The sequence below is a fragment of the Mytilus californianus genome, unplaced genomic scaffold (assembly GCF_021869535.1).
Source record: "Mytilus californianus isolate M0D057914Y unplaced genomic scaffold, xbMytCali1.0.p SCAF_9, whole genome shotgun sequence".
NCBI lineage: Eukaryota > Metazoa > Mollusca > Bivalvia > Mytilida > Mytilidae > Mytilus > Mytilus californianus.
The window spans coordinates 92,547,757-92,575,741 of NW_026262745.1; the positions used below are offsets into that span (position 1 = coordinate 92,547,757).

Here is a 27,985-nt window from a genome sequence, read left to right on the forward strand (position 1 = left end):
TTTAATATAATAATTTTTTTTTAATTTTGGCCCTTTTTTCCCCTGCTTTTAATTATTTGGCCCGTTGTTGTTCATTATGTTATCCCCTATTCCAGAACTTCTAATATCTTGTTATTACACAGTTTTATTTCTGAATTATTTCAATTTAGTTATGTATAGTCTGCGGAGAAATATATTTTACAGTGCACATCGTTCAATTTTAATAGAGTGTATTAATCTAAAAATAACTACTTAGTACTAGTTTTCGGTATTCATCACACTATCTAAATAGGGTTGTGTAAATTATACATCAGCTTTCATTTACAATCACATCTTTAATTATCTAACATTCCACTTAATAACATGCCACATGCAACGTAATTAAGAAACCTGGTTTTAATGAATAATTTAGTTCTAGGCTCGACAAAATAATTTTACCCTAATTAGTTTGTATATATTGGTGCATGAGTTAATTATCAGTGTTGTTCGGTCACGAGTTGAATATTTTTTCGATTAGTTATAAATAATTCTTTGTATCACATTGACCGCGGACTTTTTAAGTTGAAATAAATTTGAAAATTCAAGGAACTATATCTTTTTTTCTACGCATTCCTAATTCGTTTTGAAAAAAACGTCATCGACCATGTCTTAACAACACACATTGTTGTTTTAGGTCAGATTTCAAATGTGAAATTATCAGTTTTTATTTGGGAAATCACGGTACTTCATTGCAAACAATGTAATAATCGTTGTGAACTACTGCATGGGAGTGTATCTAATTCTAAAAACCATGCCTTTGTATCCGAATTTAAATAGTGTTCTCATGAATAAGGTCTAAGTCACTGTCCAGGACGTTGAGTCCTGAGGGCTGTTCATATAACTCTGGCACGTTTTTTTATATACATTTGAACAATGGGTCTTTAACAACTCGTCTTACAGTATTGTCTATTGTCCATTGTTAATAAAACATTCAGTAATAGTTATACACCGAGGGATAGGTGTGTCTGGATAAGAAACCCCGACGGCCGGAGGGGTTTCTTATCCAGACACGCCATATCCCGAGGTGTATAACTAACTTACACCCAATGCTAAACCCTATATTTTTTAACATTGATTATTAAATGAAAAAGAACGGATAGCATATTTATTGACAAAATCAAACCATAATTTATAAGAAAATCATTTTTTTTTTACATGAAACCCCATAAGTAACCTTACTTTAGCTATGTTCGTTCAAACTTTGACAAGTGAGTAGATTTTACAAATGTCAAAGTTGCTGTTTTGCATATTCCCGTTAAATCCTGGTGCTAACGGATCAGCAATTCAAGGTTGACCGTTTCGTACATTCTTATTACAAAAAAAATACATCATGCTCCTTGTATGCAGTTGTCAATATGGACGGGTATAAGACGGAAGACATTTTGAGTCAAGCGTTGGATTAAGAAGAAGAGACTAAAGATAAAGGCAATAGTATAACCCAAAGTACTAACCTGTATCAGTTTAATGAAGGTAATCATAAATGTAATTTTTATGTTACGGCTTTATAAAAAAAAAAAAGCCCCCCCCTCTTCTCGAGAATAAGCAGACATTCATGAGGGATAGGTGTGTCTGGATTAGAAACCCGACGACCGGACACGCTCAACATACAAAAATACAAATTGAATATTTAGGAACTCCCTTTTTGGGGCAATCCAGGAGGGGGGGTCCGGGAGTTAGAATCCCCGATTTTTTTAAAGATCAATGCTTTAGAATAGAGACATATGACTGGGATCAAAAAATTTACCTTCAAGCAAAGACGTATAAAGGGAGCAACCACTTTAACTTCAAGGGGGGGGGGGGGGGGTATGGTTTTTTGCGAACAATTTTATTTAGTTTTTCAACGCTATCAATCAAATTAGTTTTCCCTTAAAGGATTTTTTTTCATTCAAAACAGATGCTTAATATTTTTTCGCTATTGGAATTTCCTAAAATGTGTTTTTTTAATATCTTGAAACAACTTGTAGTGAACACTATTAGTAATTTCTTATGTTAATGCTATTTAAAAAATAATCAATTTCTATTGTAATGAATAACAATGGACTTTGTTTTTCGGGATGTAGAAGCAGGGGTTTCCAGAAACCCCGCTCGTCACACCCTGTGGTCAAAATCCATTGTTATTGGTAACAATAGATCTATTCAATTTACACTTGTTTAAGAAATTGAAACTATGAAGTATAACAATAGAACTTGGGTGTAACTTCCAATCTGGTTTATAATAATGGTCAGATGTCTAATTGCCAATCATACACCATCCCTTTATTTTTGTATAAGTCTTTTATACACAGAAGTGTAATTGAACTAGGAATAACGCCATTTTGAGTATGATCCCATCCTCTAAAAAACCCACAAAAAAATCACTCAAACGAAAAAAAAAAGATTCGCATGTCAAGATTGGACTTCTGCCAAACTTATGTTTTGAAAGACACGAACTGTTAGTTGTATGGTTGTATGGGACAATTTTGCAACGAACTTTTACAATTATATTTCTAGGTTATATCTGCTATTTAACCACAAAGAGTCTAACAAAGGGTCTAATGCTCGTCACTTGAACACAACTCAAAACGCTAGCGTTGTTTCCGACTGAACAGCACTACAGAACAAATTGAATACTTCGATTTGAGCTTTATAACTAGCCTAACTAGTCTATTTGACAATTCCGTAATTAACCCTGTAATAAGAATCGATTTGTACGAGTTGTTTCCCTTAGGAGGGACATACATTTTTATTAGAAATGAAGCGTTAGAAAGAATGAATTATCCGTGTGTAATGTGCGTATAATGTGTGGGATGTGTGTAAAATGAGTAATGTGTGTAATGTGCGTAATGTGTGTAAAATGCGTAGTGTGTGCAATGTGCGTTATGTGTGTAATGTGTGTAATATGTGTAATGTACGTAATGTGTGTAATATGTGTAATGTGTGTAATATTTAAGTTCAAATCTTTTTATTACATTTAATCTTTTGTTAAGCTAAAAACATTTTGATATTATAATAATATATAGTTAGTTCTCATCAAAAACATTTTAAACATAAAATAACTTTTTATGGACAGCAGCATATTCTGTCCAGTTTAGAACCAGTCTACAATTGGCAAATGGAAACAGCTGATGTTAAAGGTGTGAAATAAACAAAAATCAACTAGGTACTATTCGACTTAAACTGCAATTATCTAAAGTGAAAACAATACATACATCTGTTGTTGTTCCCTTCTCTATGAAGCCTTCATTCCTGGAAACTATACCGGAAGTCAACCGATATTCTTTCACTTTTTGAACTGCAATCAAACCAAAATAAACAATTCGTTTACGACATAATGAATCTGAATAAACACTTTTATGATCTTTTACTAATAAAGACGTTGAAAAAAGAACTACATTTATATGTAATTATCATTAAAAGGTTATTTTATGGCCAAATCAATTCAAAATTAGTTTGTTTATGTTGTTGTTTTGTGAAATCAGAACATAAAACAATGCAATAAAGACAAATATGAAAGAAATATTATAGTGATTTCTACACACAATGGAGATTCATTCTTATGTTCAAAAAGTTTGCAGAAAATATAAATTGTAAAACATTGTCTGAAATTAGTTACTAGAAGAAATGATTTACACCATTTTGCTTTTAAAAGAGCATTTTTTATACAAATAATTATACACATTCAACCCCCACCCCCGAAAAAAAGGAGACAAAATCAATGTGTATTCAAAAGAAATATTTTTTCTATTTGAACATTTGATGGAGTCATTAACAAGATTTAATTAAAAAAGCATTGCTCAAATGCAATTTCTACTCCAATCGTATATCAAATTAATATAAAGGGAGATATAGAATTTACATTGGATCAGTGTAATTTCTTAATCAAACGTTTCAACCACAGAAAACAGGTTCTACATTGAAAATAAAAAGGTGAGAAAAAAGAGAAAGGAGAACATTTCTGAATTGATTACGAGTGGACAACATTTCTGAATTGTTTACAGAGAGGACAACATTTCTGAATTGATTACAGAGGACAACATTAATTTCTGAATTGATTACAGAGAAGACAACATTTCTGAATTGATTACAGAGAAGACAACATTTCTGAATAGATTACAGAGAGGACAACATTTCTGAATTGATTACAAAGAGGACAACATTTCTGATTTGATTACAGAGAAGACAACATTTCTGAATAGATTACAGAGAAGACAACATTTCTGAATAGATTAAAGAGAAAACAACATTTCTGAATAGATTACAGAGAGGACAACATTTCTGAATAGATTACAGAAAGGACAATATTTCTGAATTGATTATACAGAGAAGACAATATTTCTGAATTGATTACAGAGAGGACAACACTTCTGAATTGATTATACAGAGAAGACAATATTTCTGAATTGATTACAGAGAGGACAACACTTCTGAATTGATTACAGAGAAGACAACATTTCTGAATAGATTACAGAGAGGACAACATTTCTGAATTGATTACAGAGAGGACAACATTTCTGAATAGATTACAGAGAAGACAACATTTCTGAATAGATTACAGAAAGGACAACATTTCTGAATTGATTACAGAGAGGACAACATTTCTGAATTGATTACAGAGAGGACAACATTTCTGAATTGATTACAGAGAAGACAACATTTTTGAATTGATTACAACAGGTGCAAGCCAGTAATTAATTAAATCAAGCTTGTGGTATTAATATGAAAATAATGAGAGATGGTATGTTTGCCAATGACACAACTATCCACCAGAGTTCAAATGAACTCTTTTCTTTGAAAGTTAAAATTGGCCTTCAATTCACAAATCAAATAATGACTACTTTTTTAAAGATCACTCACTTTTCCCCGTTAAGATATAGAAAAACCTTTCACTCACTTTCCCCCGTTAAGATATAGTAAAACCTTTCACTCACTTTTCCCCGTTAAGATATAGTAAAACCTTTCGGGGTCTCTTCCTTGATACGATATTACCCTATTAGCGTCGTATCTGAAAAATAAAAAAAAATCAGTCGTAATAAATTATGTCTTAATTTGTTATTTTTTTGTTGTTATGATGGGAATTAACTGTCAATATATAGTACATCTGTGATAGTTTCTTAATGATTTATTCACAATTGTTATGATGGGAATTAGCTGTCGATATTTAGTAGATCTTTGATAGTTTCTTAATGATTTATTCACAATTGTTATGACTTGCACGATTTAGAACTTGCCATCAGGTATAGACCACGTGGTATAGTCACATGTCTATTGTTGAAGATTGTATGTTGACCTCTAGATGTTTTTTAGCTATCTGAGACGTTTGGTTGTTGTCTCATTGGCGTTTACACCACATAGCATTTTATTCATATTAAAAAGTTTGAGTACACCAATGGAGATTTGATGTTTTTACATTGAGATGGTGTTACATGTACATGTATAATGGTTCAGATAAAGGTCAATTTAGTGTCCTGGAGGTCCACTTATTGTTCTAAAGGTCACCTTACTGTCCTGAATGTTACCATACTGTCCAAAAGGTCACCTTACTGTCCTAAAGGTCATCTTGACGTCATGAGTGTTAATTGACTGTCCTGAAAGTAACCTTACTGTTCATAAAGTCACCTTACTACCAAGAAGGTCACTTTACTAGTCTAAGGATACCTTAATGTCATGGAGGTCACATTACTGTCCAGAAGATCACAATACTATCCTGAAGGTCAACTTAATGTCATTACGGTCACCTTACTGTACTGAAGATCACCTTACTGTTTTGAAGGCAACCATATTATCCTGAAAGTCACTTTATTGTCCTGGAGGTGTCATGAAGGTCACCTTACTGTCCTGAAGGTCACCTTACTGTCCAGAAGATCGCCTTACTATCCTGAAAGTTATCCTACTTTTCTGAATGTCACCTAACTTTCCTGAAGGTCACCTTACTGTCTTGAAGGTCACCTTACTGTCCTTGAGGTAACATTACTGTCCTGAAGGTCGCCTTACTGTCCTGAAGGTCACATGAATGTCATCTAACTGTCCAGAAAGTCGCCTTGCTATCCTGAAGGTCACCTTACTGTCTCGAATGTAGCTTTACTGTCCTAAATCTTATCTTACAGTGTTAGAGGTCACCTTGTTGTTCCTGGTTTAATGGTTGCCTTATGTTTAAAAATGTGAAATTTAAAATTTTCTATTTAAAATAATGCATTTGTTTAAGAGATGTGATTCGCTATTGGAAATGTTTATTAAATCAAATATGTCAAATTAAATATGTTGGCATATACAACCCCCCTCTCCCCGACATCGTAAAAATCAAACTTTACATTCTAAAAAGGAGATTTAAAAATCAGCCATGTATCGACTTTTTTTGTTGAATGGGAATTAATCGTCGTTTCACAATCTTTTGCATTTTGGGTAATATCTTGCTAGTTTTACACCAAATCGTTGTGGCTGTTTGGTGACATTTTAAACAATGGATAATTGTACCAATGATATAAATAAATGTTATTTTCATTTTGCACCACAGACAATGAAATCAGCTATGGTTCTATAGATTCTAAATCGTCAAAAAGTTGACTGACAGACACATTGAAGTACACAGCTACTTTACACTGAATTGCATACTTGTATGAGTTGTGCTTAATTTCTTTGTCAAAGTTCCATTATACATACCTTTCATATGCCACAACTCGAGCCAGCTCTGTTTCTACTTCTATTGGAAATAAATTTTTAAATGCTTTCGTGGCTCTTAAAACCCAGGCAATCTGAAATATAAAAGCTAACAATTAACTTGTGAAATTATTTAGGGACATTTTTGCATGTTAAATGATAAAATGTTACCATGTGTTTAAGCATGCTGACATAATCATGGTTAAGCTACAGATTTAAATGAAAAAGACGTAATACATCATATCAAACACATTTCATACATTTTTCATAATAGATTTAAATTGTTGTCTCATTAACGAATAGCAGGAATCATAGTCATTTCGTACCATAACCATTTCGTACCACATATTTCGTACCATAACTATTTCGTACCACCCATTCGTACCATAACAATTTCGTACCATAACCATTTCGTACCATTACTATTTCGTGTTTTTTTTTTTATCCAAACCACTGTAATGGTCTAGTTGAAGAATTGGAGACACAATGTACTATAAGCATGCGCATTGATCAAGATCGATTTGTTTTCAGTGTTTTTGAAATCTACCTAGAAGTACAGCGACTGATATCAGAGTGTACATATTTTTCTGCACTGTTTATGACGTTGATGTATAAAATCTTGAAATAACAGTGCCTGATACATGTACACGAGTATATAAAAAGGTAGGATTTCATTAGGTTCATTACTTTGAGCTACCTTTCAGTAAGCTATTATAAATCAATCCAGTATTTTTAAGTACAAAATGTATGTGCCTCTTGTAACCATGTTATAGGGATTACGTTATATGATCCCTAAAAACCTAGGATTTGTTCCCTTTGAAAACAATTATAGAATTGTTAATTAAGTAGGTAATTTTAAAATGAACTATTCTATGTTTGTCTTATAAAACTGTCTTATTTTAGTTTTTCAGGGCAGAGAAGCGAGGGATTGGACTATGTTCTTTAAATGATAGATGAGTCTTTAGAAGGTTTATTTTGCTTGTCAAGTTTGTCCCTTCTTTTCACACTATATAGTCTATTCCTCCGCTACTGATATTTTCACATTAAGATGTATGTTGTTTGGTGTAAAATGTACACTTACTCGTTTTAGATCTGTCACTGTTCTAAATTCAGGTGATGCTATTAAAGAGAGGCGGACGTCAAATCCAATCTACAAATTAAAAAATAGTATGAGTATGTGTATTGTCATTTAGGAAATAAAGTGTTGATAGCAGATCTTTGATTGTTTCTATAGAATTTGTGCACAACTTTTATAGACTCTGAGCCAGAAAGAGCTAAAATATTACATAGCTACCTATCTATTGATGAAGACCATTGAGCTCAAGATATTTTATGTTTTTTCTTACATTGGGTTTCTCTCTCGTTGATATATACCCGCATCTTCTTTTAGTAAATAACAAATGTGTTCAGAAATATTAAAAACAGTAACAGTACTACAACCGTTCATTGCCACTTTAGAATTTTGAAATAATAGTAGACATCCACTAAGTTCGAGAGTGTGTATTAGACTATCATATTTATCATTTAAACTCACATTGTCAACTGATAAAGTGCTTGTAGTATTTAATTGTGTTAAAAGAAGTAAATGACATTTTTTCTTCAATTAAGTTCGTCTGCTTAATTTTGTTTTATTGACTCAATTTGGCCAGTCTTGAACCAATATTATTTCCGTTTAAGAGTATAAAAGTGCGTAGTTGTCTTTAGTCTTTGTTTGGTGTATGACCGTGCTTGTTTCATATATGTACTTTGTAGTGCGTTGTTGTCTTTACTCTTTGTTTGGTGTATGGCCATGCTTGTTTCATATATGTACTTTGTAGTGTGTTGTTGTTTGGTTATAGTGTTTAGTTATATACTATTAAAGTGTTATTTTCGAAATTTCATTTCAGTATTGTCTCAACTAGCATGCATGGCAATCAAAATGTTAGCAAACCCAGCGCATGTTATAAAGCGCGCAAATGATCAAGCGTCTTCGAAGGATATCAAAAGCATAACGTTTTGCAAATATCACGGCATAGAGGGTAAACAAGAGAAATCCGTGTGTAAATTTCCCGTCGAAGGTTGAAAAGAACAAAATTCATCTGACATGAAAAATATACCAGCTATCAACCAATCAAAATACAGGATACTTATAAAATATAGAAATTAAACTTTATCTAAGTTGAAATTAAACTATTTAAGTTGACGACTTACACTAGATCGAGCGTAGTTATCCGCGTCTTCCTTGTCTATGGACTTTTTCATGCGTTTTAACGTCGCAGCCGTGTTTGGTTTATCTGCTTTGTAGTATCTATCATAAAAATAAAATATCAGAATCATTACAAAATAGATAACAGTATAAATTGGTTTGAAAAATTTATTACAACATATAATATTAGAGGGATTCTTGAAATTGTTTGATTCGTGCAAACTACTTTAATTTGGCATGGTATTCCCTTCCGAACGGTTTAATTTGGCATGGTATTCCCTTCCGAACGGTTTAATTTGGCATGGTATTCCCTTCCGAACGGTTTAATTTGGCATGTTATTCCCTTCCGAACGGTTTAATTTGGCATGGTATTCCCTTCCGAACGGTTGTGATCATACTATGTACACCAAATATTTTTTTTCTTATGGCTTCACATATGCCATTCGACCATTTCTTGGTTCGCTTGCACCAATCAATTATTCCCGTTCATTGTTTAAATAGTACTAAAAATAGCAAGAACAACATTTTATAAAAACATTGTCTTTGATCCTCAAAGGCTTATCAAATATTTGATCTGACCGTGGCAAAGATTATAAATTCGTTTCAAAATGAAAAATCGTTTTCCGTGACTGATTGATTCTTAAACCTTATGGAATGTTTTCTTAAGGGTTTGTATTCTAAATTATCTTTCCGTAGAGCAATATGTAAGGATTCAATTTCAATATTTGATTAAAATCTCACCACTTGTATAACATAAAACATTTACGTATATAAAATTTAGCATAAATTAAAACTAATAGTAAAACATCATTAACTAAGTGAATAATAAAACATATACAAGTGCCATTCTATTAAGAATGTTGGAAGATTATTAACAGAATGACTTATATCAAGGATTTATTACTATATAAATCCTTGCTTATATACAATACTTAAAGTCATATTTAGAAATAAACTAAAACGAAATAAGATCATCGGCTATCTATAAATTAAGATATATTTATTGAAATAAAATGATTGAGTAAGTTTTAGCAACAAATTTAAACGGTTTATCATTTTTGAATAAAACGACATTTTTTTGTCATTAGACCACAGGGGTTTGTTACAATTTGCCGGGTTTACTATCCATTACTATCCATACGAACCCCGAAAAAAAAAACATTTTTCGGGGTTCGTATGGATAGTAAACCCGGCATTCGGGGTTCGTATGGATAGTAAACCCGGCAAATTGTAACAAACCCCTGTGACATTGTATAAAATCGATCATAATATTTTAACTGCTTCACTTATAACACAACTTATTTCGAAGGTTTGCAATTGTAAGGACAAACATAAAAACATGTTTTTCATCTTCAATTTCATTTTTCCTCACAAAACAATTTCTTTCATTTTCTAGTTTATTACATTATCGCCCTGTTTCTATTTTAAGAGCCACATCTAATTTTTGAATAAGCACTTCTAAACTTAACCGCTAGAGTGTAGAGATATTTTTAAGTATAACTTTGAACCATATTGTGACTTATACAGCTTAAAAGTCAGAACCGTTTTACCATTAACCCACGACACACAACTAACTGTTCAGAAGAAACATACAACTTCAACAAACATTGCAAAAATAAAAATATATCAACAAATTATATGTTCGAATGACACTTACTTCTTTCTTGAATTACAAGCCTGTATTATCTTGATTATAAATCTAACTGCATCTTGTATCTACAAAAAAAGTTTAATATATAACTTTACAACTATAAAACAATAAACGAGTAATGGAAGGGGTGTTTAAACATTTCTAAACCAAATAAACAAAACTATATATAATTTTTTCTTGCATTGCCTGATTGTGAATTTTGTCCCCCAAACGATAACAGGCGCGTACATACGTTTACGTCAAAACGCCCGGGCGTAAACATTAATTTTGGGAAAAACATATATTTAATGTCAATAGATTGAAAGAACTTATTAAAAGCACATGAGCCTTGTAATTCTTTTTTTTTTAATGACATGTTAATTGAAGATTAAAGTGACGAAATCTACTTTTTAATCAAATTGCATCATATTATATATTGGTTTATGTTTTCTGTCAAAGTCTGAATCAACTGTGAATTCTACTCATTTTCCTATTGTTTAAAGCAGTTCATTATCTGCTGAGATACGATATGTGGTTTGCATTTTTGTCGATCATGCGACATTTATGTCCCGAAAGCGAGACATAACGATCCTAGATTTCGGTGTCGGCGGCTTGGGGGTCACCAACATTTAGTTTCAGTCTGTGGTTAAAGTTTTTTCAAACATCAATAACTTTGTCAATCCTTCACGAAATTTTACGAAAGTTGGACCGAACCTTTTTTGTGATCAAAAGAGTGTCCAGAGCATAATGATGAAAATATATTTTTATTTTATGTATTTTACTGATAAAAGTACTAGTACTTTTTTGCATTTAATACGTAGATACAGTCTGGGGTTAAAGTTTGTTACATATCGATTACTTTGTCCAAAATTCATCGAATTTTATGAAACTTTGGCAGAAGCTTTTTTATGATTAAAAGAAATAATGTTTGAAGCAAAATTTTTTAAGTATATATATTTTTTTTCCATTTTCAGTATTTTACTGACAGACGGACTTACTCTTTTTGCAATTAACAGACGGTCTGGGATTACATTTTTTGACATGAGAAATTTGTAAAACTTCACAATTTTCAAAATCAAGACAAAGCCTCTAAAGAAAATTTTGATTTGTTTTAAAACTTGCATTTGACAGATAAATGGATTCACTTATTACAGTCAATATTGCACTTTTACACTGACAGCAGCAATCCCAAGCGAGACAGAAGGTTCAATGGAACCCTTTACGAATTTTCATATTCCACCTGACCATTTATACAAGTTAATTATTTCATGTGTCCATTAACGAAATCAGTGCATTAAAAGGAGAGAAAACTAGATGAACTCAGAAATGATTAAAAGTATTACAACATTGAAATGGAGACTTGTTTTTTGTTAATATCTCTAAAGTTCTGATTTTTTTGTAGATTGATTGTATTATCCCCACATCTCCTCTTAAAGATATTTTACAGTAAATGCTTTTGACATTTTTTTCTAAAACCAATGACCATTTAATTTTTAATCAACACAATGAATAAATAAAGGCAACAGTAGTATACCGCTGTTCAATAGTCATAAATCGATTAAGCAAAAACAATTCCGGGTTACAAACCAAAACCGAGGGTAACACATCAACTATAAGAGGAAAACAACGTAACAACAGAAACACTGAACTGCAACAAAAACAAACGCCAACATACATAGAAACGGACTATTAGATAACAACTTCCATATTCCTGACTTGCTACAAGACATTTTAAGAAAAAAATGGTGGATAAATTACACATAACAAATAAACAGATTAGACTTTAAAGTATGTTGCTATTAATGAGTTTTAAACGACAGAAATGGTATCTCTTCCACGATAACGCGTTAGTTTCCGAGGGCTGCACGCTTCGAAACCCCTACCAGGAGGTCCTCTGCCCCAGACCCACTGGGGGCACTCAGACCTACCGCCGAGGTTCGGGTTTAGACTTAAAAATGACCTAGCTACGCCACTGGATTGTATATTGTCAGTGAAAGAAATATATGAAATAAAAGAGAATAGAAAAAGTAAATGGTCTATCGTGATTGTAGGTTTATAATTGAAATACAGTTTGGAATGGACTTTCTGCTTATGATCTGAATAAAGATGTATTGTCGTTTGACGTCCTGTTGTATATATTCTATGACACAAACATGTTAGTGTAGTTGATCATGTAGTTGACATGTGTTTGACATGTGTTTGACATGTGTTTGAGCGACACATGATCTGTTTTTTAATTATATTGCTGAATTATTAACGTATACTCCGCATTTTCTTCTACTGTAAATTCAGAAATTATTGCGTGCATTTATTATTGCGATTTTGTCATTTTAGACTAAAATGCGATTTTAATTTTTGCGATATTGAGAAAAATCCTGTTTAATTCATATAAAAAATTTCAAAATGCGAGTTTAAATTATTGCGATTATAACCCTGTCGCATTTTTCGCAATAATAAAAACATCGCAATAATTTCTGAATTTACAGTATTCATGTTGTTCTGGTTTTGTGTCGTTTGGTTGCCATCTCATTGACGTATACTCCGCATCTTCTTCTATTCATGTTGTTCTGGTTTTGTGTCTTTTGGTTGCCATCTCATTGACGTATACTCCGCATTTTCTTCTATTCATGTTGTTCTGGTTTTGTGTCGTTTGGTTGCCATCTCATTGACGTATACTCCGCATCTTCTTCTATTCATGTTGTTCTGGTTTTGTGTCTTTTGGTTGCCATCTCATTGACGTATGTTCCAAATCTTCTATTCATGTTGTTCTGGTTTTGTGTCGTTTGGTTGCTGTGTTATTGACGTATGTTCCAAATCTTCTATTCATGTTGTTCTGGTTTTGTGTCGTTTGGTTGCTGTGTTATTGACGTATCTTCCAAACTTCTATTCATGTTGTTCTGGTTTTGTGTCTTTTGGTTGCTGTGTTATTGACGTATGTTCCAAATCTTCTATTCATGTTGTTCTGGTTTTGTGTCGTTTGGTTGCTGTCTTAATGACAGATACCCCGGATCTATTTCCAATTAAATTTAACACACTGATTATTAAAATTTTTAAAAGTTATTCATCTGATCTCCTAAATTGCATTCAGAGTGTCATGGGTAAGAAAAAACTGTCATGTGTATGTTAATTACTGCTTGACAATTAATGTCTTTATATCAAAACTATTCAATTACATGTAGGTATTACTTGACAATTTCAATGAACAACCATATGAAATTCAGTTGTACAAAACATGAACGAAGACAATACAAGGCTAATTCTGACAAATTTAATCATTAAAACAACAGTTTTCTTTATCTATTAAGCATTGACGTAAGAAAAAGATAATCACGGGCTTTGATTTTGACCTCGATTAATATTTCACTTTAATAATCTACAAAATCTTTTCAGAAGTCCGTAAATGCATAATATTAAATAATTTTATTTTGTATTATATAAAATGTTTAATTCATTTAAAGGATCGAACAATGAGAATAATTGAAAAAAATCAAATAACAAGAATACGTTTTATTGTAAATTATATCATTCCCAAGCATTTTAATATTGTTTAAAGTTAAATCACACCTGATGACTTAAACATTTGAACAATATGACACTTATATAAAGTCAGGAAATATCATGTAACATTTCGTATTTACTAAGATATTTTATACTTTTAATTCAATTAAATATATTGCTGACTCATAAAAGACACGTTATCTTGTAAATCAGGATTTTATATAAACTGCGTGAACAACCATCGCATACAAATATGTTTTCAGTAGAATGTTTGGATGTTTGTACATTTGGAGTGGAAATTACTGGTACATGTATCAGTTTTAAAGTAATTTTTGGTGTTCCTACTCTGGACAGTTATAGGAGTTGGGTTGCTTGTGGAAATAACCATTTATCTCTGTAAAGCAAAGGCAATAACAAAACGCAGCCCATCCCCGCCCTTGATTAAAAAGAGAAAACAAAAAAGAAAGAACAAAAATTATGTCTTTGTAGTCCGAAGTTTTTGGAATATTTTTAGATTGTCAAAAGACCTTTAAGAGGTTCACATGTCTGCAGAAAACTTTACTGGGTATATAATTGACTGATTATTCTCTCAATTAATTATTGATTGACACCTAATAGTTTGGTTGCTGGTGTAAAACGACATTTTTAGTGACCTAGGTTATATAATGACGGCTAGTTTTTTATTGGTGGAGGAGGTCGGAGTACCCGGAAAGAACTACCGACTGTCGACAGGAAAACTAACAATCCTTGTCAAATAAGATCGAACGAGCACAAACCTAGCCACGAGCGGGGTTTGAACTCACAACCTCCGAATTAACAGGCTAATGATGTAGATGAACTATTTAGACCACTGTTACTTCTGATCATCATTTGACACAATTAATCTCGGCTATACATCATCATAATGTGACAATTAAAGAAGAGATGTGCCATAACTGTGGTAAATTCTTGAGAACAATCCAACGATATACTTAAGTTATTCTCGTCACGAATATTCATGATATATCACTCTTGAACCTATACTCTATAATCTATTATAAATGAAAGATTACATTGACGTTCGTTTTTTTCTTTTAATTTTAAGTTAAAATTGTTTGTTTGTATCTTTTTTAAAAAAATGTGACACGTTTCACCTTCTAGACGAAATCTACTATTTTTGATTATATGAAATAAAATTTGATAAACCTATCTATTTTTGATTTTTGATAAAAAGTTGGTACACCTGCACAGGTGTTGCGAATGGAGATAACGGATAATCGGTGAAAATGTTTTGACATATTATACCTAAGATTCGAAGATATAACTTGTATGTATTATTTTAATGTAAAATGTGATTTAAAAGATAACGAAAACTGATTTCCGAAAAATTAAACATACTAGTGATTTGTTTGCTGTTAAATATAGTCACCCAAAGATTACGGAGATCTAGAGCTTGGTATCATATGAATAGATACTTGTCTAAACTAGTGTCGAAGGTCTAATATTGTACCCTATATATACCTCGTTTGGTTGTATCTTTGTTTTTGTTATTGTCTTATTGATCTACACCCCAAATCTTCTCTTATTTATTATAATGAGCCTTAATCAACAGTTGTCATAGTACACGAATAACATTAGAAAATATAATTTCTTATATCGAAATGTAATATCTTTTCTTCCATGCTCTTCAACTTCGTACTTTATTTGGACTTTTTACCATTTTTGATTCGAGCGTCACTTATTAGTCTTTTGTAGACGAAACACGCGTCTTGCGTACAACATTTTGAGCCTGGTATCTATGGTGAGTTTATGTTATCATACATACCACCAGTAGAAGTGTGCATGGAAAAGGAGTAGGCCCGGTTAGCCCCCCTTTTGATCCCAAAATATAGCGTTTTTATAAAGTAGTTAAAAATGTCACTTTTAGCTATTTATTGGAGAGTAGAATATTTTTGTTACATAAAAATATGTTGTTTTTGACAATACAATGGACATGCATCAGGTACTAGCATCATTATTGTATGCAAACATACTGAAATCGTCACAATTTTAGAAGATTAATGCGAAGTTTTATTGATGCGAAAAATTCAACGGTATCAGCAGCCGGTTGTACGAACGTGGCATTAGCTTAATGGGTAATTAAGTCTTCATTAAGCCTTTATGATGCATTAGGATAATGAAGACGTAATGACTCGTGAGACTCGTAGGTTCGCAATAATAAATATTTTTAAACATCACAATGACGAAAAGTCCGGAAATTTGAAGCTTCTACTAAAAGTTACTTGACAATTTAGACGTCTAATTATGGAAGTTAACGATGTGGAAATAGGACCCTTTAACAAATTGTTGTAATAATATAGATCAAAATCGCAATTCAAATATCACTTAAAAGAAGAAATTTTATCAAAATTTGTCTGATATGGTTAAATGGTCAAAGAAGTAAGTTAAAAGTTAAATTTGATATGTTATTGCAAGTAAACAAAAAAACAAAATATCCAAAACAATTCAGTGTGACATAGAGTTGAATACTAGTATAAACGTAAGCACGGATATAGTGTTGAATACTAGAATAAACGTAAGCACGGACATAGTGTTGAATACTAGAATAAACGTAAGCACGGACATAGTGTTGAATACTAGTATAAACGTAAGCACGGACATAGTGTTGAATACTAGTATAAACGTAAGCACGAATACGTATATTACCAGCAACTTAATTTTCTAAAAATATTCACTAAAATGAAAATGAATCTTCATAGAATTGGTGTGTCCACATCGCTTTTCTTAACCAAGAACACTCAGATCACAAAAATGGAAAGCCAAGGAAGTATAAAAAGTAAAGTCTTGAATACACAAAGAGCTTTATTACCCAAAGGAACCTAATGAGAATAGCCAAATCTATTTAAGGTCAACTTCAAAGTCATCAATTTGAAATGGCAATTTGATTTCATATTGTGCTAGACTCGAAACGATTTAAAGCTTAAAGTGATGTATAGATGACACCTGTCTATGTTGTCATCTATATGTCTATTGCTTGTTGATGTCGTTAGGTTACTGTCTCATTGACGTTTACATGGCATTTCTTTTTAACTCACAAACATATGACTTAAATCTATTCTATAATATGCAACCAGTAAATTACTCGGCAGTCCTCGCTTTCTACCTGTACTTTGTAAAAGTACTAAGTACGTGCGTAAATTTGTACACAAAAGTAAGAGTTAACAATACCAAGGTAACTATGTGATTGCATTGTGATCTTATGTTGATTTGTATGAATAGTTATGAATCAAGGCAGATTACTCATCTAGACAATATTTGGTTAAATGTTTTGTTTTAATATTTTCTCCTGATGAATTAAAATTTTCTTGTCCGTTTATCCACTCCATTTCATATACTGTTTGGTTTACTCTCAAACTGAATATGAATGAAATATTTGCAATTGGACGTTAAGCAAACACCAATCAATCAATTCGTTTATCCTTCTCTCAACAAGCCCATCTGCTTTCACTGTATGACGTGCTATTTAGCTTTGATTAGTGTCAGGCAGGGCAAACACAGATTACTCTGGCCTTAAGTTCATCTGTCTCTCGTTGTATGACGTGTTATTTAGCTTTGATTGGTGTGAGGAAGGGAAAACACAGTTTAATCTGGTCTTGAGTTCATCTGTCTCACATTGTGTTAGTTTAAACATGTTTTATTGTTCAAAAAGGCAAATGGATAAGACACAAGTTTATCAACTTAGTAAAGTCTTCTCTCGCTGTGTGACGTGCTATTTAACTTTGTTTAGTGTCAGGCAGGGAAATTACAGTTTAATCTAGTCTTAAATTCATCCGTCTCTCACAGTGTGGCGTGCTATTTAGCTTTGATTAGTGTAAGACAGAGAAAACAAAGTTTAATCTGGTCTTACGTTCATCTTTCTCTCACTATGTGACGTGTTATTTAGCTTTGATTGGCGTCAGGCAGAGAAAACAAAGTTTAATCTGGTCTTAAGTACATCTCCTTTTTAGAGACGAGTTAATGTTTGTTAGTACCTAATGTAATCTTTACCTTTGATTTGGTATCCCGTGGTCCTTGTGATGATTTAAACTGCTTCAACGTCTCGGCATCCATATGGGCAATTCTCTAGAAAAGAATATTGAAATGATACTAGTAGATAAATGAATTACAAGTATGTCGATTACAACATCGAAAAAATAGCATTAAAACTTAACTCTGTTGTGTTAAATTTCAATTTGGATCAAAATAAAAGAATTTAAATTGCATGCACCATGATGTAATTTTACACATCACTTAAGTCCATTACACAGCTATAAAACTAGCTGAGATATTGAAAAGAACATAATTACTTTAAAATGTCTGTGTTAAAATGCAATTATGAAATTCTGAAACATTTCATGATTGAAGCACAAGAAAAATCACGGGAAAGATATTTGGCCATCGATTGTACTGCTAGGTTGATACATGTTTTATATTTTTTTTTCAAATTCCTTTGACGCATACAAGGAAATAAACGCCATCTTTACTAAAATAAGGAACTTTGAAGAGGTGTGGAAATAATAGCAAATACATAATCAACAAAACGTTGATTCTGACCATTATCAATTATGTATATCTATACTCTTTTATCAAGAGATAAGGCCAATTTCCCATGAAGTTATTTCACACTGTGGCCATTTAAACAAAATATTTCAACCTTCAATTAGATTTATAATATCACAGCCCAATGTATGTATTTTTAATGTTCTAACAATATAATGGTTTATTTCGTAATAGGTCATCAAACGATAAACTCGAGATTAAAAACGCCTAAAGATAATCCAAATCCACAATTTTGACAGATTTTGGCAAATTTTCAATATCTATCCAAAAATATACAAAAAAAGGACTTGTTTAATCAAAACTCTAATTCAATTAGAGGTAAAGCAATGCATAATATAACGGGTACATATTAGTTCATTCTGGTAAACGATATCTTCCAATGCAAAATTTTCAGACACACTCATTTCTATTATATTCTTATTATTTATATATTTGTATTATTTTTATTTTGTTGTCATAGGGCAACCATCTCTTTAAGAAAGAGACATGGCTGGTGTTACAAGTGGAGCAGGATCTACTGACATTTCAACACCTAAGCTCACCTACGTTTTTATGGTTAAGTTCGTGTTAGTCAAGCTTTAACCATAGTGTTGTCTGTTTTTCTTCGACTTACGAAATTTGATTGACCCTTGAAATTTTTTTGTCTTATATTTCTGTGAGAAAGTGGACCTAAATAAAGATACAATATATAATAAACTTTCTCGTTCAAACAGAACTCAACCCCGAAGTTCCTTAATCATGGACGCCTTTTCCGTAAAGTTGACTAGCTATTTGTTGGCAACAAAGAACGATTTATACGTTAAAAGCTAACTATATTATTTTACTTTATCTTTTTCTCTGTTCCAAACAACAAGGTTTATCATCTCGTTACCCTTCTCTATTTTTTTTGTCTTGATTGTTTTGTTATGAATGGAAGGAGATTATTATAAGAATGACGAGACAGCAAGGTAACAACACATTACAACCTATTTAATCAACTAGAGGTCTATATTAACCAAACACCAAGAACTAGAGGTCAACATTAACCAAACACTAAGAACTAGAGGTCAACATCAACCAAACACCAAGAACTAGAGGTCAACATTAACCAAACACTAAGAACTAGAGGTCAACATTAACCAAACACCAAGAACTAAAGGTCAACATTAACCAAACACGAAGAACTAGAGGTCAACAACCAAACACCAAGAACTAGAGGTCAACATTAACCAAACACTAAGAAATAGAGGTCAACATTAACCAAACACTAAGAACTAGAGGTCAACATTAACAAAACACTTAGAACTAGAGGCCAGAAGTAACTCTTGCTTTTCGTGTGGCTGGGTTGCTGTTCATTGTCGTACACTCAACATCGCCTTCTTTTCATATTTGTAAAGAGGCATGGAAAAGGAAAAACTACAAACTCTCGTATAATTTTTCTTTAAATTTCAAATGGTATTTTAAGGGTCCCTCGTTCACAATCCCATCCCAACAAATGACCGATATCGATTCATTTTTGGTTCCATCTCTATTTTTATGATTCCCTACTGTATTTTTTACGCCAAAGTTGGAACTTCGCGTTCTAAAATTAATATCTAAACATTTTAGGTTGATCGTTAAGTGTAATAACTAACCTAATGTATGTACATAGAGATTAGAGATTTAAATTTGGCAATAAAACAAATACATACGTTATAAGAGAAGAGGATATTTTTGAAATGAGTGTATTTAGATAAAAATTTTCATACACAAACATACAGATAATTATATATATATAGTGTCAAGACAGGGGTCAACATCGAAAAATGAAATAATGTTTTGTATCAAACCTTTTGTAAATCAAAATATAAGTTAGACTCTATTTGATATAAATTATATTCAGTCTTAGCAATATTGATTTTAATGTATTTGAATCTAGTGGAATTTAATTAAGACTTTGATTACTTTTTCATTAAATCTTCAAAAACCATACATGTCACATGTCATTTTAAATAAATATCATTTAATATTTGTAATTATATCTATATAAAGTACATTTTTACTTTATAAAGTAGCAGTTAAAGAACACTTGGAGTTCGGTATTTTTGGTGTAACTTTTTTCAGTTTATCATTAAATCTTATAAAATATATTTGGTATAAAGCTCTCGAGACGTTATGTTTGTATTTTTATATGTGAACCGAATAAGAATAAAACTTTCGTATTCGTATTTGTTTTATTTATGTGTGGACATAAGAGAGGTAGATGGAGATAGAGAGAAAGGTTACGATGGTCCTTTGTGCCATTTTCTTTCTAGAAATGTAAAGGTTTTGAAGACACCTCCTTTTCTGTATATTTTAGTGTTTTAGTAACTGCTAGTTGGACTATTTATCTCCCCTAGTAAGAAAAGGGAAATATTGACACCAAGAACGCAGTCAAAAACTCATTCCTGGAAAAAAAACCAGACACGTGACCTCTTTTACACAGACGAATGCATGGAAAAGACAAGCAATAGTCCACAAAACACCTCATTGAAAAAACAAAAACCCCAAATATAAACTGCAAGGTTTGAACTCAAATGCACCGGAAGGGACACATTTCTTTTGATTCACCAAGATAATAGACAATGGTTACCAATAAAAACCAAAGGAACATTCAAACTCATAAGACGTAGACAAACTGACAACGCCATGGCTTGAAACGAAAAACGATGTACTTGTCAAAGTGTTCAGAATGCATAAAAGTTAAATATTTAACAGAAAACGTTGTTTACTTTGTAATGAATTGCACATGTTTTTGAATATTCAAACAAATAATTCCAAATCGAATCGAATATTACATTATATTATGACTATATTTACTTAAAGTTAAAGCAAACACTAAACATTTTCAATTTAAATGACATCGCGTTGTAAATAAATGAAAAGTAAATAATATTTGATGTCTATATACATTCCATATTTATAATAGGAACAGTGCACTTTACGCATAAATACGAAGCGTTGGCATATTTGTCTAGTATTACCTATGCGTGCAAAAAGTACCCACCCGGCAAACAATTTATTTACAATGCAAAGCGACTAGTCGTACCTATAGGCAGCTATTCATTACTTTTCTTTAAATAAAAATTTTACTAAAATGGTCAAACATCTTCGTCTATTATAAAACAATGACAGGGTGTGTATCAGTTTAGTCCTCAGAGTTTTGTTGTTTTGACATGGACATAATTGGTGAAAACTAAAAACAAACAAAAAATTTAACTATTTCCATTTTACCTATGTAAACAAAAAAAAACTGTTAGTTACACGTTGAAACGTGTACAGCGGAGTATTTTTAAGTCGGTAATTTTGAGATCCCAAGAACAGTGAACAGAGTAGCAGTCGACAGGGATAGATTTGGTAATAGAAGAAGCAAAGGGGATAGGTAGAATGGAATTCTGAATATCAATACTATGTAATAAAAATAATATGTGATTTAAGGAGAAATCACACTGTTCTTTAACTCAAAGTCATAATCTTTACCATAACTATCAACACTAGCCCATGCTAGACCTTTAAATATCTTCTTATCTGAACAACGGCAATTTAAGATACTATAATTTTAAGGGTAATAAAACATTTACGGAATAATTTAACTCTTAACAGAAATATAAATCACTCGAAAAAACCATTAGTTTTGTCAAGTAGTAATAATATTAGTAAAACTTTGCCGTTCAGAAGGTCATTATAGTCGCGCGATTTTTTTAAAGCAGTAAAAACTAAATACTAAGGTCTTTAATTGTACATTTAAAAAATCGTAATGTTTAACTTTTTGACTGTAAGATTATGGAATTATTTAAAAAAAACAACAAAAAAAACTATCCAACGTTTTCAAAATAAACAGACCTTTTTCGGTAAAATTACCAGTGGGTCAATTACTGGGTACATAGTCTACTTCTTAATAAGCTAATAAGCAATGTCAAACATTTATCTGGTTTTTGGCTGGGTTCGTTTTAGTTTTATATGTAGTGAATCGTAAACTGTTTGTTTTTTCGTCGTTTTAATATTTGCTATGGTGTTGTTGGTGTTTCTTCGAATTATCCCTTTGTTATCCTCCGTCTCTACTAGCACATTCACTTTCTCCCAACGAAACGTTCATTTTTTGCCTTCATAATTGTCCTAAAGGATTGCTGGAATCAATTTTTCTATTCTTAAAGGACCATATCCGTGTGTTGAAGCCTTATGCGATGACCTGGAAGCTTGAATTGTCGTTCTTCAAATTCGTTATCGTGATGTTTTCCGAGGGTCTGAATGGGGTTTACAGAAAAGAAAATAATGAGCAAAAAGTGCCAAATAAGGGACAATAAAAAAAAAAGAATAGAAATTACTGGGGTGCTAAAATATAAAGAATAGAGAATAATGGGGTGTTTAGAAAAAATGACTGGAAGGAGGCGACAAAGGAAAGTGAGAGACTCAGTTTAGATATCGATGGGATTAAAATGACTAAAGCACGAGTGGACGAAGCATAAAAAATGTAGGATCAACGAGGTAGGATGAAATATTTACGGACTTCCTTGTCATGTACCTCAATTTACATCAGGCTCTTAAAACTGTGACTATAAGCATACTTGTTTTTTAAGAAATTTGGAAAATTTTCAATTGAAAAAAGGAGACTTGAAGTATTAGGATTTAGGTGTGATTTTTATAATTCGACAAAAATCCCTAACTTCATCATTAGACCTTTGAAAGAAGTGACGTTAGGGAACGACCATTTAACTTCAAAGAAAGAGGGGGGGGGGGGGGGAAGGTGTTATGGTTTTTTCCTAAAAAAAATATTCTGATCCCCCAATTTGATGAAAAAAATATTGTGGTCAGGCATATGACAAAAAAAATATTCTGAATCCAGAATTTCCCCATACCTTATAGTGTTAAATTTTGAAAAAAATAATTTGATTGATAGCGTCGAAAAACTAAAAATTAAGCGCGAAACAAATTTTCTGACTCAGACAAAAAACATACCCCCCCCCCCCCTTTTTGAAGTTAAATGGTTGCTCCCTTATACAATTCCAACTGTTCAGATCATAAGAACGACACTTCTTATCACGTTTTACAATTCCATCTGTTCGGATGCCAAGAAAGGCGTTTCTTATCACGTGTTATAATTCCATCTGTTCAGATCCTTAGAAAGACGCTTGTTATCCATTTTTAACGCTAACCTATAATTCTTTCATATAACACATTTTTCCCTCATACAGAATCAAATCTTATAGGTGTATTCTGATTTTGTCATTCACTCTGCTTTTTAATACATTGAAACTTATGTTTGCCATTTACTGATATTTCAACAATACTAACACATTCTCTCTATTCAAAATCTCTGCAATTGGATTTAATTGAAAGAACTTTTCAATACCACCCTCTGATTCTATTCTGTAACATGATTCACTTTTTACAATATGAGTATTATTTCGATTCTTTAATGGGACCATTATTGGTTTACTATTTTTCATTAAAGCTTATTCTGTATAGATATATATATTTATTAAACTCAATAACCTAATACGATAATTTAACAACTTGTGTATATTAAAAAAAAATAATCTCCCTCCTTCGATGTAGCAATCGAAAATACATTCAATATTAAACTGCCTGCTTTAGTTCAGTTGTGTATAGTAATTATTAATTAAACTCCTATTATATGAATTCAATGAGTATTGATTTAAAATTAATCTTGGATTAAATATTAATATTGAATTATGCATTGTACAATGCAAATGGATTAATCAAACAATCTTTTGAAATTGTCAATGAAGGTTTTCTACAGGAGGAAAATTCAGGGCCAGACAGTGTTAATCAAAATTAAGGAAATTTTCTTTTTAGGAGACTGACGACAAAAGGATAGAAGGAATATCTCTATGCCCTTTTCATACAATCAACGCAGAAAATAAACACACCCTATACCACATGCCAACTTGACAATTCAACGTATGTATTAAAATAAACTATATAAAGTCTAATGAAAGGTGACGTCATCGACTTTCTTATCTTGTATTTATTTATCTCCCATTGAAGAATTAACATTTTCTTTAGCTTGTCTTGTGATGAATACTGAATAATGATATATAATATTTCTTACAAAGATAACCATGGGAATTCCTGATTTTTATGGTCTTTTTATGTTTTTAGCTGTTCCTGTATTATATATCTTCTGCTATCCACAGTTTTACTTCTGAGCGTTGTAATAGTTCTATAAATTTGCTTCCAACGCACCAGGTTTTTTTACAATATTAATTTGATTTTTAACAACATAGTAACTCATGTACAACAATTTCTCAATAACAAAATCATTAAATCGTATGCACATCAATTTTCTACGACGATACCCCATAGCACCCCCCCCCCCCCCCATATATGCTAAAAAAATTAGAGAAATAACAAAAAATGGATGACCTTAACACAACATCATAAAACATAAAACGTCAACGGTTAACTTAACAAGAGTGAATTGCAACCTTGAACTGGGAATTATTAACAGACAACAAATATATCAATATCTGCTGTTTAAGACCAATAAATACCATGATAAAATAAATCTCAGTTTATCACTCAGAAGAATGTACATCGAACAAAGTATAATAATGTTGTTTTCGTTTGTAAACCTTTATTGTTAGAAAAGTGAGAAAATTTCGCTTTTTATACTCAGTTTATACATAATATAATAGCGATAAAAATGATATTTTGCATTTCACTGAATGACTTTCAATTTTAAATGGAGAAGGTTTGTTGATTTGTTAATTTGATAAAGGTAATTTAAACCCCATTAAAACATGAACATCGTATCAAAGGAAAACTAGACAGGAAACTAAAGTACCGTAAGTATAGTGATGTAAATGTCTTTTGCAATGTGTTATCTATATTAATAACCCGTAAAATGTTCTGATATGTTTCTGTTGACAACAACCGACAGAAAAGAGTGAATAAAATCAAATTATAATCACATTCACGGACGATAAATAATGTCCATTATCGTAGCGTACACTATATATACAATATGCAACATGCATCTGGTTATCTGTTTGGATAGGAAATAATGAATAAATAAACGATAAAATTATTGTCAACCATGAAATTTAATAACTCGTAAAATTTTGTAATGTATCATGTGCAAAGTCTGATAGCTCGAAAATGACTATGCCGTCGTAAAATTACCCTGTTAATGTGTGAGGGGTCCGTACATTAATATTCAACCAAACATGCAATTTCCCAGTTGCGTTCACAAATATCACAGATAAAAAGAGATGCAATGTATTAATTCATGACACAAAATCCATGGATATAATTGCAAACGAAAGCAAATGCACAATAACTCTTTTCTTTTTGTTTTTCTAAATCTTAACTCCTGTTCAAAACTGAATAAAATGCATATTTATAGATTGTTTCCTTTTAGACATCAACTACGTCTTGTACATGTACATGTTACTGAATACCAAACAAGAAGTTATCAGTCAGTTAGAGGCGGGAGGAGAAGGGAAGAGACTGTAATTGAAGGGAACATTAAAATGTCTATAAATCTAGTGTATATAAAAATGTAAAACTACGAAACAAATGTTCCAAAACTTATGGAAGATCAGTAACACGACGATCCCTTTAGTTATCAAGAGTAAAACTAAATGAATAGTAATAAGCTTTTTCTTTGCGTTGATGGGTTGATGTCTCATTGCCGTATACCCCATGTCTTTCCTGTTAATAACCAATAGGAAAGAAAGACCAAATCAAAACTAAATCAGTTACTTAATTGATAGATACATGTAGCCTTTTAATAATTTGATAAAATTTGAGGACATTTATTCAAGCAAAGTTTTGATAACGAAATCTAACGGAAGAAAGTGAGTTATTTTCAAATAGCAGGTGATATATACCAAACAGATCATTTATGGTGTACGCCGTAGGTTTATATAAAGCAGGTAAAATATATTTTACAAATTATTTGATGGTGTATGCTGGATGTTTATATAACAGGTGATATATACCAAATAAAAAATGTAGCAGATAAAACACATGTCATTTTATGGTGTTGCTTTGTAAAAAATCACGCAAAATATTCAACAGAGATCATTTGATGGGGTACGCTGTATATCTATGTAACAAGTGAAATATATCAAACAAATTAATTGATGGTGTACGCTGAATGTTTATATAGCAGGTAAAATATACAAAACATATCATTTATATTTACAGAAGACAATGTTTCAGTCGAAGTTTATAAATTAAAAGCATCTAACTTCGGATAAAAACCTCTGTTGTTAAAAATCATGTCCAATGACTAGTATGACATAGATGTTACAATAATTGCCGGTTAAGTATTTCTCTAGTGCCAACTTACCAATCCCCCTTTCTCCCCCCTTCCCTTCTCTTTTCTTCCTCTCTCTCTCTCTCTCTCTCTACGCATCCACCTTTAATTATATAAATTTGCACTTACCGATATTTTCTCTCTCTGCACAGGGTCCATTTTACTCATAAAATCCCCTAATTCTGCCCGAGGTTTTAACATGGACTTTATTTCCTTCAATCTATCTGTAACTGGAGCCTTTGATTCATAGTCGGGTTCAGGGATTTCTAACTTTTTTCCTTTTTTCTTAAAATCTTCTAAATTTTTCTCTAATGTTTCATGTAAAATCCAATTATGTTCCATTTCATATATGCCTAATTTATGAAGTTTTGATTTTGCAGTGTCATTATCATCGTCATAATTTGTAAGATAATCCAATGCCTCATCATTGTTTTTATCTGAACTACGCGCGCGGTTTTCTCTATTTTCAGGCGTGGAAATGTAACTGGCGCTAGCATCTCTGATGTTAACGCTTAAATCTAAATCACAATCCGGCTCTATCTGTGGTAATAATAAAGACAGCCGTTCTCCCTTTTCTTCGGAAGCAAGAGATTTTTTCTTCTCATCAATTATTGTTTTGAATTTCGGTAGATGTTCGAGAGATTTTCCGAGATTTTTCGTGATTTCATATTGCGTTACAGAACGCGGCAGATTGACATTACTATGATACAACCGATTAATCCCATTTTTAGATGGCATTTTTGTTGAAATAAAAATAATAAATCCTTGTAATCAAATGAATATTTAGTGGGAAAATGATCACATATTCATCCACATTTACACAAATATAAAGTCACTCCATAATTTAAAGACAACACACAGAAAAACACAGATAAAATCATTAATCCACAAAAAATCAAAAAGACACACCACGTATTGACAGGTGTAAATTCTAAATAAATATCTCTCTGTAACAATTGACAAAATTAAATCCTTTTAATATTTCGATAAACACAAAAGAATTAACGATTGGTTAAAACACATTCTCTCTTCACGACGAGTCGGATTAAAATATGTTCAATAGCTAATTTCCCCCGATTTAAAGCGTGGTTTTTAGCCAGGTAGATAAAGTTTCTACCCCTTTCTACCTGGAGAATGAATTAATAAGTAATTTATAACA

The 27,985-nt window shown here is 31.8% G+C and overlaps 1 protein-coding gene across 3 annotated transcripts in view; it reads right to left on the bottom strand.

The window, feature by feature from the left end:
- LOC127714357 (uncharacterized) overlaps nt 1–27,978 on the bottom strand; it is a 48,794-nt gene extending 20,816 nt beyond the window's left edge. The window contains exons 1-8 of one of the 3 annotated variants that reach the window (XM_052220421.1): nt 26,956–27,978; nt 17,991–18,065; nt 10,494–10,552; nt 8,842–8,938; nt 7,733–7,801; nt 6,655–6,746; nt 4,926–4,999; nt 3,207–3,289 (exon numbers count right to left, since the gene is read on the bottom strand). In XM_052220421.1, the coding sequence (XP_052076381.1) occupies nt 3,207–3,289; nt 4,926–4,999; nt 6,655–6,746; nt 7,733–7,801; nt 8,842–8,938; nt 10,494–10,552; nt 17,991–18,065; nt 26,956–27,564 (1,158 nt within the window). In that variant the 5' untranslated portion in view covers nt 27,565–27,978. The remainder of the gene's footprint in view (nt 1–3,206; nt 3,290–4,925; nt 5,000–6,654; nt 6,747–7,732; nt 7,802–8,841; nt 8,939–10,493; nt 10,553–17,990; nt 18,066–26,955) is intronic. The other 2 variants (XM_052220419.1, XM_052220422.1) reach the window with 2 other exon arrangements.
- Nucleotides 27,979–27,985: the final 7 nt, after the last annotated feature.